Here is a 12,410-nt window from a genome sequence, read left to right on the forward strand (position 1 = left end):
TTGCATATTAGCCATATGTCCACAAAGGGAAGAGGATTTCAGGGTGTTTCAACTCTTTCCAGAGCTGAATGCACAGTTCCTTTCCTAACTAGTTACTCATATACCTGTAGCTCTGTCTAATATCTTGGATCCCAGATGGTCCCATTGAAATACATTGAATGTGCTTCCTTTCTCAGCATTCCAGCAACTCCTGACTCTCCCTTTTTGCACAACCTTATGATTTCCTTACTCCACTCAGGCATTTAGATCCTTATTTTAGCAGACAGAGCTCTCCTGCTATGTTCACCTGATTTCACACAACCCTCTTGTCCTGTGAAGTAACATTATGTCCCAGTGTCCCCAGGAATTCTTGTTGCCTCAGGCTTCTACAGTCTCAAACCACTTTTATTTCCTTTATAGGTACCAAGTGGTAGTTCCCAGTGGATACTCCAGGAAGAACCTGCTTGGGGTGCCAAAAGGATCCCTGTGCAGCTCAGGCATCAGCCCTCATGGGGGGGGGAGGAGGGTTCTTCTTAAGATCTGTCTCTTTTTGATCACAGTCAGCATCTTGTTCCATCACCCAGACAGACCTTGAGCTTTTATGCACAGCTGTTTCACAGGGATGCTACTAGTTTTGTGCATCTGTGACCTTTTCTGATATATTTGTTTTATTTTCAAATTTTGATTGTGATTTGAAGGAATAGGAGCTGTTTTGACTTGTTTTTCTGTTCCCCTTTCCAGCAATCAACTATCCCAACCCAACAGGTAAGCAACAAGACCTTTACGGTTGTTTTTTTGCCTGTAATGCATGTTAATAAAGTGCTTCAGCAGAACTGCCAGATCAGACATGCCAACAGAGCTGGAATACAGAGCTGACCTTGCCAAATCTTTTCCCCCGAAAGAGGATGGAATTGCATGCACTAATCATGCTTCCATTAAATAACACCATTTGTTGTTCCTTGAGCTATCACCAGGGAAAATACACCTGAGAAATACCTCCCACTTACACCTGATATCTCTGTGAGTGGATAGGCTGTGACCTTGAGCCCTCCCTTCTCCTAACATTAGCAGTTTGCATCCAGAAAGCAGATTATTAAATGATCCCCAAAACATCTAATTTTAGGAATGCATAGCCCCCATCCTGTTCTGACCAGGAAGGATACTGCTTGATGTTTCTGCAGGCTAGTATGGAGCAGTTTCCAGCTCAGTTCAGTTTCCTTTTCCAAATTCCCACAACCTAGTTCCTCTCCTCTTTCTCCTAGTGGCATCATTCTTTGCTTGCTCGTTTACCTTCCAATAATTCCTACCAAGGCAGCATAACATTTTGATGCAAGGCCATCTTTTCTGAGCACCCAGAGTTCCCATTGATTTTGAGAGCAGAATACAAAACATCTCAGAATGATGGTCTTGACCAAGAACATAATGGTGCCCATAGAGCATAAAGTAGGAATGCTAGCATGCTAGTAAGTAGTGGTGGAATGATCTCCAGGGGATGTAGCAAAGTCCTTGACTGTTAGACATGAGCCCAGACAAAGCCCTTGGGCAGAGATGGGCGGACAGTTTGCAAGTGGTCCACAGAGAGCAGACTGGTTCCATACAGCTGATTCTTTCTCCGTGTTTCCAGCTGCTGAGTCAAATTAGAAGCTGAAATGGCATTTAGTCTTTCAGATAGTGCTCTGTGTATGTGTATGCAAGTACTAAATTGCTGCAGAATAGCAGTGGAAAGGAGAAGCCAGGGTTGGGCAACAGCAGGCAGGAATCATGGTATGAGTTTATCTTAAGGTGACCATGAGACACTCACTCTTGTAGGTTCACACTGTGAGGGGAGTTTGATGTCCCATATTCTGTCTGAGAGCAGAAGCCCCTTATAAAGTCAGAAGATTTTTCTGGCTTTAATTCTTTATTCCTTTCTCCTTGCTTTTCCCCATCTCCAGATCCTCTTTAAACATTCTTCATAGAAGACTTACTGGGAAACACTGAATATATTGCCAGGAACTGACTCCAGAGTCTGTCTCTTGGTACTTGGTGGAGCATCCTAACTCTTGGGATGAGGTTACAAAAGCTGGCCTTTTGCCACCTGCTTTTTTTGTACCACATAAAGCTGTGGTAATGCCAGGGTGCCCTAGCATTGTGATGATCTCCTTGGGGTCTTTGTAAACAGAGCCTTCAGACTGCTCCCTTGAGATTGCTCTGACAACCTGAGTGAGACTAAAATGACTGGACGAAGTTTGACTATGGTAGGGGAGAACTTAGCCATGCTTGTATTTTCATACAGTAGACCCAACACTTACGGCTTCTTGACATGAGATATCCAGCCTGCACTGGATATTGGCAGATCTGGGCTAGTCCCTGAGTTCACACCTTGAGATTGATTGCCTTAAAGTTGCAGCCACCACACTTGCTTTAGAGAGATGCCACTTCCTTTCAGACCTGCTAACCAGTGAAATATGAGCCCTAAGACTCCCAGCCTCTCAACCCAGCAGCATGGAAATCCCTGATCTAACCTCTTATTCCTCTGTTTCCTGTGTTACCCCTGTCCCCAGGGGAAAGGATTGGGACAGAATTACAAAGGCATCCTCACGCCAGGCTGCCCAGCCAAATTCTGGGAGCAAGCATCAAGAGCTCTGGAGTGAAAGGCAAAGATTAGATGATTAATGCCCCTGGCAGTCAGATCCAAGGGCATGCACAATAGTGATTAATTTACAAACTCTGAGAGTCACTTAATACAATTATTTCTTCATGCATTCACTCTCTAAGACTAATAAGATGTTAATGACATTGGGGCAGGCATGCATGTGGCATGGTTACAGAGCCAGGTGCTGAGGTATAAGGCAAAAGCAAACTAAAAAGCAAAGGGAGGGAGCAAAAGAAAATGAAAATTTCAAACACTTAGAAGTTAGCACAAAGAATGACAGAAAAATCTTAAAAATAAGTCTGGTTCTAGGAAAGTTACTAGGAAAGTAACTTATCTTAAAAATATCTTAGAATAACTGTGATCTTTTCAGGGTCATAAATAAAATTCCAGTGCTGGAGAATCTATTCTACCCCTCTTACCTCTCCTCCACAATTTCATTTCAATATAGCTTTCACTTTCTAACCCAAACCCTGCAGTGCTGCCCCACAAGCTGTTCCAGCTCACTAGGTGGTTTGGTTTCTCTGGTTGTGGTGAATGTAGCCTTCCAGTTCAGTGATGAGGGCATAAAAAAAAAACATATGTAATTGCCTGACTAGCATGACTTGCCTTTTTCAGAGCAGGAATATTTTTTCTCATGTTTCTGTGTGTAGTGTATCTTGCTGTGTGTAGTGCTAAAACATTTTGAGATCATGGACAAATGCCGTGGGCGGTAATCAGTACCAGATGCTAGTTGTTATAGGTTAACCTGGCTCATGATTCGCTGTGCAGTGCTTCTGTGTCCTGTCTCTGAAAATGCCTCATAGTCTGGCAGAATCTTAACTTGTTGCCCCAGTATGACTATGTGGAAAAAACATGTGAACCCAGTGTTTAGAGCTGGATTCCTCAAATCTGTGCCTATTCCTTCCAAGTGTGTGTAAAGCAGAGGTTAAAACAGGTGACTGCCACCAATTCCTTGTATCATGATGGCAAATCATGTTGTCTGCGTCATATTATCCTGATATCATAGATGAGGAAATTAAGGTATCTACTTTAATTCCCCCTTTATAATACGGGGTAATATGACCCCACCAACGATGATACTGTGAAGCGTTCTTCCTTTACTGGTCATAAATGTTTTAGAACATGGGCAATGCTGTCAAATGCTTCTTCTTAAATCCCAAAGTGCTTGGAGTTCACTGTTCTGTTTTCATTATCTTCATCTTATAGATGGGGTAACTGAGCCCCAGAGAGAACAGGACCGACCATAGGTCACATAGCAGGTCTGTAATAGTGCTGAGGCTTGGAGCATGGTCCTTTGTGCTCCAAGCTAGTGTTTCAGCCTTCAGACCATAGCTAAATGACAAAGGCAGTTTTATTCAGTGCATTTCCATCTGCTATTCACCCACCGTCTGCAGCTAGAATTGGATTATTATTTTTTGTGTGCATTCATCTGGTAGCCAGGATTTCAGGACCAGGGATGACTTCCCCCTAAGGATATGAAATGAAAACCTCCATTATGTTTCTGGAGGAGATGAAGCAACAACAAATGCTAATAGCCATGGCAGAGGGTCTCTCCCATGGGAATGCAGGGTGGTGTCTGTAACCAGGAGCAAACAGCTTTGCACTTTGAGCTGCCGCTCTGCAAAGCCTGCCAAGGAAATCTGTTTGGTGAAGGCAAACTAACTCTAGCCTTTGAGGAACCAGCTTCCCTGCCAGTTCTACCTCACCTCTAACAATCTAGAGAACAACTTCTGTGTTCAATATTTAAACCTGTTATTTAATTTTTAAATAGGAAAGTTCCTTTGCTCTGCCGTGCTGAGCCAGGATCCCAGGCAGATGGCGCAAGTCTGAAAGAAGATTTGCTTCATGCAGCAGAGGTCAACAGTTAGATTGCTGCTGCGGTCTCTGAGACACAGCAGGTCATTAAAAAAATTTATTTCCGGTTGGATCTGCCAGGTTTCTCCCAGGGAACCTCACTTATAACCATCCAGAGGTGATGGTCTGGCTGTATCTCAGACTATACCAACAATATCCTAGTTATTCTGATTCACCTCCACTTCCTACTTGAAGAAAAGTCACAGCTTCCCCCTTCCTGTACTTTATTTTAAACCGAAGGACAAGGAGTCAGAACACCTGGCTTCTGTTTTCAGCTTTGGCACTGCCTGCTGTTACCTTAAATATGTCTCTCCGTAATTCTGTGCATCTGTTTCCCTGTGTGTAATGCAGGAGACAAAGAGGAAGAGGCAGTGCTACTTCATAGAGAGACTAAAAAGCTTTTTTTTTCATTAGTTGATGCAAAGTGCCTTGAGATCCCAAGCTAGGCAGAGACAATGCGCTGTACTAATAAAGTCCTGTACAGCAAATGATGTTGCATGCAAAGCCTAATCATTTGTAGCATCAAGGAGCGCTGGATCCTTCTCCATTTTATGCCCTACTCTAGAAGCGCTGCTTTTCAGAAATGACTACATCTGCAGGAGGGGAAAGGATGGAGTTTTGGCATTGAAAGTGTTACAGGTCTGTGTTTCACATCTCATGTTTTGTCATGTGGCAAGTGGCCTGTGTGCAACAGTACAAGCGGCCTCTTTCCTCTAGTCTTTTGAGTTCTCCAATCCTGTTTGCTAAGTAGCCTTATCCTATGGGTATGTGGGACTTCTTACAAATGCAGAATGGCAGAGGAAACACTCTTCTATTTGCAACCAATATCCTGCGACCTGGAGCCAGGTGAATGTTTCTCTCTAGTCCAGTGGTGACAAGCCTATGGTGTTGGATCAACACAACAATATCAGAAAGACTGTGGCCTCCAGCCTCTCCTCTCAAGACCCGTAGTTGTCTAATACTGGCCATGCAGTTGCACTCCCTTGTCTCAATCATGAGAGCCAGGAAAGGACCCTTAAAAGTTGCTTTCTCACTTCTTTTTCTTTCCGTCTCCTTGTGCTGGGGAGGAAAGGAGCCCTCAGTCCTTGCAGTCGCTCAGCCTCAGATCCTGCAGGCTTCTGCTCTCTTCCCTGCCCGGATTCCCCCCTCCTCCTTCAGCTCCCGATGCCATATCACCCTGTGCTCTGCACTACAGACCAGTGGCTAATTTGGTTTAGGATGCTAATTGGAAATGAGGGGATTGAATGGAAAGCACTTAGCCAGGGTTAATCAGCATCTAAGTGGCTAGCCCAGCCTAACCCCCTCTGGCTATGCACAGCTCACAGAAGTTGCTGTTTCCCACAGAGCTTACAGAAAAACAAGCTGCCTGGATCCCCTGACCAAGCCCTTTGCTTGTACACAGCACAGTGTACAACCAGTGGCAGTAAAGGCCTTTATTTGCCCACTGGGTGAGATTGCCTCCTTTCTCACTGCTTTACAGGGATGCTGGGGAGAGCCAGGCAAAAAGGGGGAGCAGAGCATAGAGCACTCAGTTCCCTACCACAGGGGTCCACTTTCAACAGCAGTGTGGCAGACAGTAGTTTTCTTTCCCAGCTGGGAAGGGATAGAGAACGCTGCTCGGTAGGAGCAGGGAGATGGAGCATCAGAGTTAACATCCTGTTCACATTTCATGGTAGTCTCTCCCCTCTGATGCTAGATGGCTGTTATTTGTGTGTCTCTCCCTCACTGTGACAACGCTGCAAAGTTGCATCTTGGTCTTTGGTGTTGTGGATGAGGAACTAGCCCTTTACCACAAAAGTGAACGATGAAGGAACCATCTTGAATCTGGTCAAGTCCAATCAGCTGTATTCTCTAGGAGCCCATACTGGGTCATGTCTATGCACAAGACTTTTTACCTGTCTAAAAATATTGCTGTTTGATCTGATTGTCTTGTGACCTCATGGCAGCAATAAAAGCCTTTTGTGCATGTGGTTGATCCTACATAAACATCCTCTCCTGTGGAAATTATTCCACCATAAAGTTGTTCTAGTTTAAAATTTCTCATGGCCTATATATCTTCAATGCTCCTCTTGCTCATTTTACCCTCTCTTAAGCAGGTAAATGCTCCCTTAGACTTCTGCTCCCTTAGACCTTCCCATAGAATCTGTTGTCCTGTTTGGTCCCAGTAGAATACATTTAGGTAAACCATCACATCCATTTACTAATTAACCCTTCCATAATCATGCTGGATGGATATATTCCCTTTCAACATCTTCCTGAGGTAAGGGGCTGCCCATCGATCCCTGGTTAGACACACAACCCCAGTGGTGATGTAGCAGTGCTGTGTGCAGTCTCTACCTTGTTCCTCTTGTGTGCCCTCCAGAAGTAACAAGGGAGCAAGTCTGAAAAGCAGCAGCTAACCAGCCCCTTTTGCTGCCCTGCAGATAACACCTGCCGCTTTGAGGATGAGAAGATATGTGGCTTCATGCAAGACAAGATGGACAACTTTGACTGGACCCGCCAGAATGCCCTGACCCAGAACCCCAAGCGCACTGTCAACACAGGCCCCCCCACAGACATCAGCGGTACGCCAGAGGGTAGGCAGACTTCTGGGTTTCTTTTGGCTTAGCTGGGCTTCGTATGTGTTTATGGAGGCGAGATGCAAGACACTCCTTGTCTTGCCAGAGCCTTGACAGAAGTCCTGTGGCTCTGGAGCTGGGAGAGTGCTGTCCATAGGCATGCTCCTCTGCAAGGGGTGCAGGGAGCAGGCAGTTAATAAGCATGCTATTGATTGACATTAAACACAATTAAAACACCCATGACTTTGTTTAAGGGAATAGTATGAGCATTAGTTACCAGCTAATTGCCTGCTGCCTAAAGCCCTTATTCCATTTAATGCTTGTTTTGAAGTCACAACCTTTTGTTGTGGGGAAAGCAAGTGGGAAAACATCTCTAGCACCTAGAAATGGCCCTGCTGGTTTAGGTAGCTGTTTGCTCAAAGAAGGTCTCAGTGAGACAACTAGATATCCTCAGTACCAAGGTGCAGCATGAGAGAGCAGGCAGAAACTGCCATGTGGGGTGACAGTGAGAGTGACCCACTGCTGGCTAGAAGAGACTTTGCTCATGGCTTTCCCAGGGTTTGTGCTGACTATTGCTCATACTGACTGTGAATGCAGTATATACTTCAGTTTTAGCTGGGTATTACTTTCCTCTTTCTCCAAGACAGAAAGTAAATTTGTATGCAGCCACATGTCTCTGAACTCAGAACAAATGGGAAACATCCAATGGCCAGCTAAGAAAATGGCTTTTCCTATTAGTGTTCAGTACACTAGCCTGATCAAGCATTGAAAATGATGCCCACAAATTAAATAGCTAATCTTTTCCTCCCTGGGTTGTTAACAACTACTTTGGTGTTGTTTTCTTTAGATAACAATATTGTTTAGGCCAGATATACTGGATCCTTTCTCTCTCTGCTTGAGGCAAATGAATTAGGCTGGATTGGTTTCACTCTCCTCTTTCTAGTTGCTTTCACATTCTGGTTCCCTTTTTGCATGGAGCAATCCGCTCTGGGGCTCCTCGTGCTGCAGGTGAAAGGTTCATTTTGCACCCAGACAGAAGCGTGCAGTCCTATTCAGGGACTCGTTTGCTGCACGCTCTCACACTGAATCAGCTGACAGCCAGCTCTCCTGCTCTCTCCTAAATACCAGAGGCAGGTGAGGCACCTAAGGAGATTCTGTGAGTATTTCTGGCTGAGATCGTGCTCCAGTGCAGAACAGATGAGAAGAACAAGGCCACATCTCTTAGAGGAGGTGTTATTTCCCAGTCTTTGGCAACCCATCAATCACAAGGAGGGAGATGGTATGTGTACTGCCTTTCTCCACCTCTCCTTGTCATTCTGTAGGTTATTACATGTTCATCGAGGCGTCTCGGCCACGGGTGACAGGAGACAAAGCCCGGCTGATCAGTCCCCTCTACAACATTACTGCCAAGTATTACTGTGTCTCCTTCTACTACCACATGTATGGGAAACACATTGGTGAGTACCCTCTGCGGAAGGGGCAGCGCTGACTGCAGAGGGGGGTAATCCCAGCGTAGAGCTTGCTGCAGGTAAAGACCTCCAGCCTCACCTCTGCCAGTCATGACCACTGCCTGTGATTCAGGTGGGTGGGAGTCTGACTGCTGCGCTCACATCATCAGGGCGGGCTGTTGTCTTTAAACACTTGTCTCCTTATGCCCATGTCATCAGTGTCAGGATTGTGCACTGTAACAGCCTGTTCTCAGGCCTGTATCTTGCAGTCAGTCACCAACCCCTTCCCCTCTGGCTTGTGCCTCCTCTAGCCTAAGGCGTCTCACCCTCCACAAGAAGAGCATTGTGCGTGTATTTGGCCATATTTCCCTCACTCATGGCCATAGCCACCTTGTTCTAGGGAGTGGAGCACAAATGGAAAGTAACGTCCACCAGAGAGGACATGGAGGCAGAGGGAGTTTGTGGGACCAGAGCATGCTGTGGTGACTGCAACTGTTTTGGGGTGGGCAGGGTGCATGGGTCAGGGCAAAACTGTGCTGAGGGGGCTATCTGCTCTGCCTGATCCTCTCTAGCAGCAAGTCTGTGTGCAGTGAGCACCATAGAAGTGCCTGGCACACTAATGAGTTTCCATAGCCAGTCAAGGAGCAGTTGCTAATTCATCACCTCTTGATTATAATTTCATTAATTTGAATAATAGATGCACTCTTCCCAAAGCTTGCTGGGTTATTAATCACCTGCTGGACTGCAGCCTGACTGAAAAATCAGGGCCCAGGCAGAAATGTGTTTGCCCTTCAATAAAGAGGGTTAATTAACAGCTCTCTACCTCAGCACCATTGATGTCATTGGAATGGACTAGGCTCTGGACACTAGTCATCACATCCTTGTGTGTGGTCAAGCAGAGAGGTTAAGCTCCAAATTCTAGGATTTTCCTGTCTTAGTGAGGGCCAGGCTGAAACCCTGACTGTATGGAGGCAGGGAGGAAAGGGTTGGACTGTGGTTCACTGAGCAGATCTGCATCTATGTCTTTGCACTGAGATCTCAGATTTGCCTTCTGCATTTGGTGTGCAGCTACATCAGTGGTGTTTCTGCACACCTGCATTTCCCCTGCAGATGATCTTCTCTGTGCTGTTTTCATGCTGGCAGTGGGAAATTGTTTAGGAAGATCCTTACCAGTTCTAGTTCAGACCAGGTTTTCCTAGGCCTATTGAACTTACTTAGCTGACAGAGTCTGGTCTTTGATACTGCTTGTCATATTCCCTTTTTCTCTGCAGTTTTCCACTGTAGTCAGTGAACTCTGCTGCCTATTTCCTGCATATCTTCTCCCGACATCTCTGAAAGGGATTTCATTCTTTGTCACTGCAATGAAGGGTGGCAGAGACCAACAGAGGAAAGCAATATAGGAAACTGGCACGGAAAGAAGATGAGGGGGAGGAGGCCTCTGCTTGCTCTGTTTCCTTTAGACATACAGTCATGTGTCTTACTCCCAAGCACATCTCACTGGGAAAGTATAAAGCCTCTCTTAGCTTTTACTCACTATAGCAAGAGAGTTTTGTTTGAGAGCTCTCGTGGTGATTTGTTCAGAGACTCGGTGCTCAGGAATAAATTGATTACTGACATTTGGCTCTTAGCATTTAAACTTTTATTCATTTTTCCACCCACAAATTGCCCGATACAAAAGATAAAGTGACTCCAAAGACCTAAGGAAGCCACTAAGTGCCATTTTCCGTTCCCCAACTCGAGCACCTTTCATAGCTGTTGATTTCTCCCGGTTGACTTGTTGTCCTATGCCTTCTCCTTGTTTCCCCTCTTCTTGCACAAAGGGGCTTTTAAATTTGTGTGAAGTGGATAGATTTTTTAATGTTATGTTGTGTGATGATTTCCCAGTGTGGATGTTGCTCAGCTGAGAGCAAATAAATTATTTAAAAATTAGATTGATGAAACAGAATCAGAGAATGAGAGAGAAAGAAATAAGAAAAAGTTCTTTTCTCTCGGCTTGTTGAAGATGTGACTTGGTCTATGAACCCATAATACAGCGATACAAGTTGAAATTCTGTCACTTGTATTTGCTGTCTTCTCTGGAGTTTCTACTGGGCCAGTCATGATAGCCTCTAATTGTTCTGGCTTCTCTTTGATATATTAGGGCACCAGGGTGAAGCTGAGACCTTTTGAGGAAAAGAAATTAGGGTCTGATAACCCTGAAATTGCCTGGTTTTCATTATTCCCACTATGCTACTTACTAATACTGGAGGATTTCTGCCTTTGGCAGCTCTCCAGCAGAGCTGTCTTCAGCCTTATACCTGCACAAACCAGTCTGCATTTGGGACACACTTCTTTCCAGCAACGGATCTAATGGATAAGTCTGCATTTCTTGAGCATGTTCCTTACTCTCTGACTGGTTTTGTTTGTGTGAGGGTTGTGGAATTCAGCCAGAAACTTTCAGCCTGCTTGGCTGGTGCCTAGCTTGATGTCCTTGGCAGCTGAAGTCCTCTCAGAGTCCCCCAGAGAAGTTGTCGGAGGGCAAAGCAAGTTTCTCAGCTCATTGCCACCCCTTTAGCACCAGTTTGGAAGAAAGGAGAGAGTCCCCCTCAGATACTGACCTCCATGGTGGGACCTCTCCTATCAGTTGAGGGGACAGACCCTGGCCTCCTAGCTATATCACATATGTGAGATACAATAGCAAAGATGGAGTGACTACAACCCTGGGCCATGTTTGTATTGGTTCTCAGGTAGCCGACTGTCCCTGATGCCTGCCGACACAGTCCTAGCTCCTAGTTGAGCTTGTGTCAGCCTAGCTCTACCAAGCCAGATGCCAGCCTTGCTAGCCAGCTGTAGCACGTAATAAAACTGTATCATATAGCTCCCATTGGCAAACACTGCCAGCAATAGGGTATCTCTTAGCCCAAGCCTCTTGAAGCAGCTCCATCTCCATCGTAGAGCCATCTAATGCTCTGTCACTGTGAAAAGAAGCCTTATAAAAACTCGACATTTATTTATTTTTTTAATAACCCTTTTATTACCTTTTTTCCCCCTCTCTACAGAACTTGAAAGCTGGTTTACTCTCACAATTTGACTATAAAATATCCATAGCCATCCAGGCAAATCTTCCCTGGGAGAGTTCCCAGACAGTGCTCGTTTATAATAGATATGACGAAAGAGAGAAACAGAATACAAATGGAGCATTTGTAGCCATGGTATAAAATATTCAGGAACTAGTAGAGCAGGATGATGTTGAATATCTCTCAGCTGATGAGAGAGCAGGGTGAAAGGGAGCTCCCTGGAGGCAATTCCCATTCTTCCGGAGTTATTTGGTCATTGATTTTCCTTTCTCCAGCCCCTTCTGGAGTGAACATTCACATTGCCCTATGGTCGTGCCAACCTGAACACAAAAATTAGTGTGAAGGAAGGGAGAGAAATCTACCTTCCACCAAGCATTCAAGAACCAGGGTGCCTGAGGCAGGACCAGATATATAAAATGGGGAGCTGCTTGTTTTTCACCTTTTTCCTTCAGGAGAGAAGGTTAGCCATGGCAGGCAGTCATCAATTGCCAAATCCCAAATGTCTCTTTGTCAGGTTGTCCTGGTGGGTCAGTCACAGCTGGGAAACATCTTGAGAGTCCCTTCTTCAGCTGTCAGACTCCTCTTTCTCACTTCCTGGAGGCTGCCTGGGAGGGACGTGGTTTGAACAGACAGCTTGCTGACATGTCCCTGATGGACTGCTTCCACCACCATTCATAGAATCATAGAATTGGTGAGGTTGGAAGGGACTTCTGAAGATCATCTAGTCCAACCCTCAAGCGAGTGGCCCATACAGGGATCAAACCCGTGACCTTGGCATTATTAGCACCACGCTCTACCTGACTGAGCTAAACCTAACCCCCTTATCATCTCTCTGTCTCTTACCACAGTGGCAGTTAGGTTATGATCCAGCAGACTCCAG

General features: G+C 45.4%; 1 protein-coding gene across 1 annotated transcript in view; it reads left to right on the top strand.

The window, feature by feature from the left end:
* MDGA1 (MAM domain containing glycosylphosphatidylinositol anchor 1) overlaps window positions 1-12,410 on the top strand; it is a 141,071-nt gene that overhangs the window by 111,076 nt on the left and 17,585 nt on the right. The window contains exons 12-14 of the mRNA XM_062573615.1: window positions 721-744; window positions 6,892-7,044; window positions 8,349-8,483. Of these exons, the coding sequence (XP_062429599.1) occupies window positions 721-744; window positions 6,892-7,044; window positions 8,349-8,483 (312 nt within the window). The remainder of the gene's footprint in view (window positions 1-720; window positions 745-6,891; window positions 7,045-8,348; window positions 8,484-12,410) is intronic.

This window comes from Rhea pennata, chromosome 3 (assembly GCF_028389875.1).
Source record: "Rhea pennata isolate bPtePen1 chromosome 3, bPtePen1.pri, whole genome shotgun sequence".
NCBI lineage: Eukaryota > Metazoa > Chordata > Aves > Rheiformes > Rheidae > Rhea > Rhea pennata.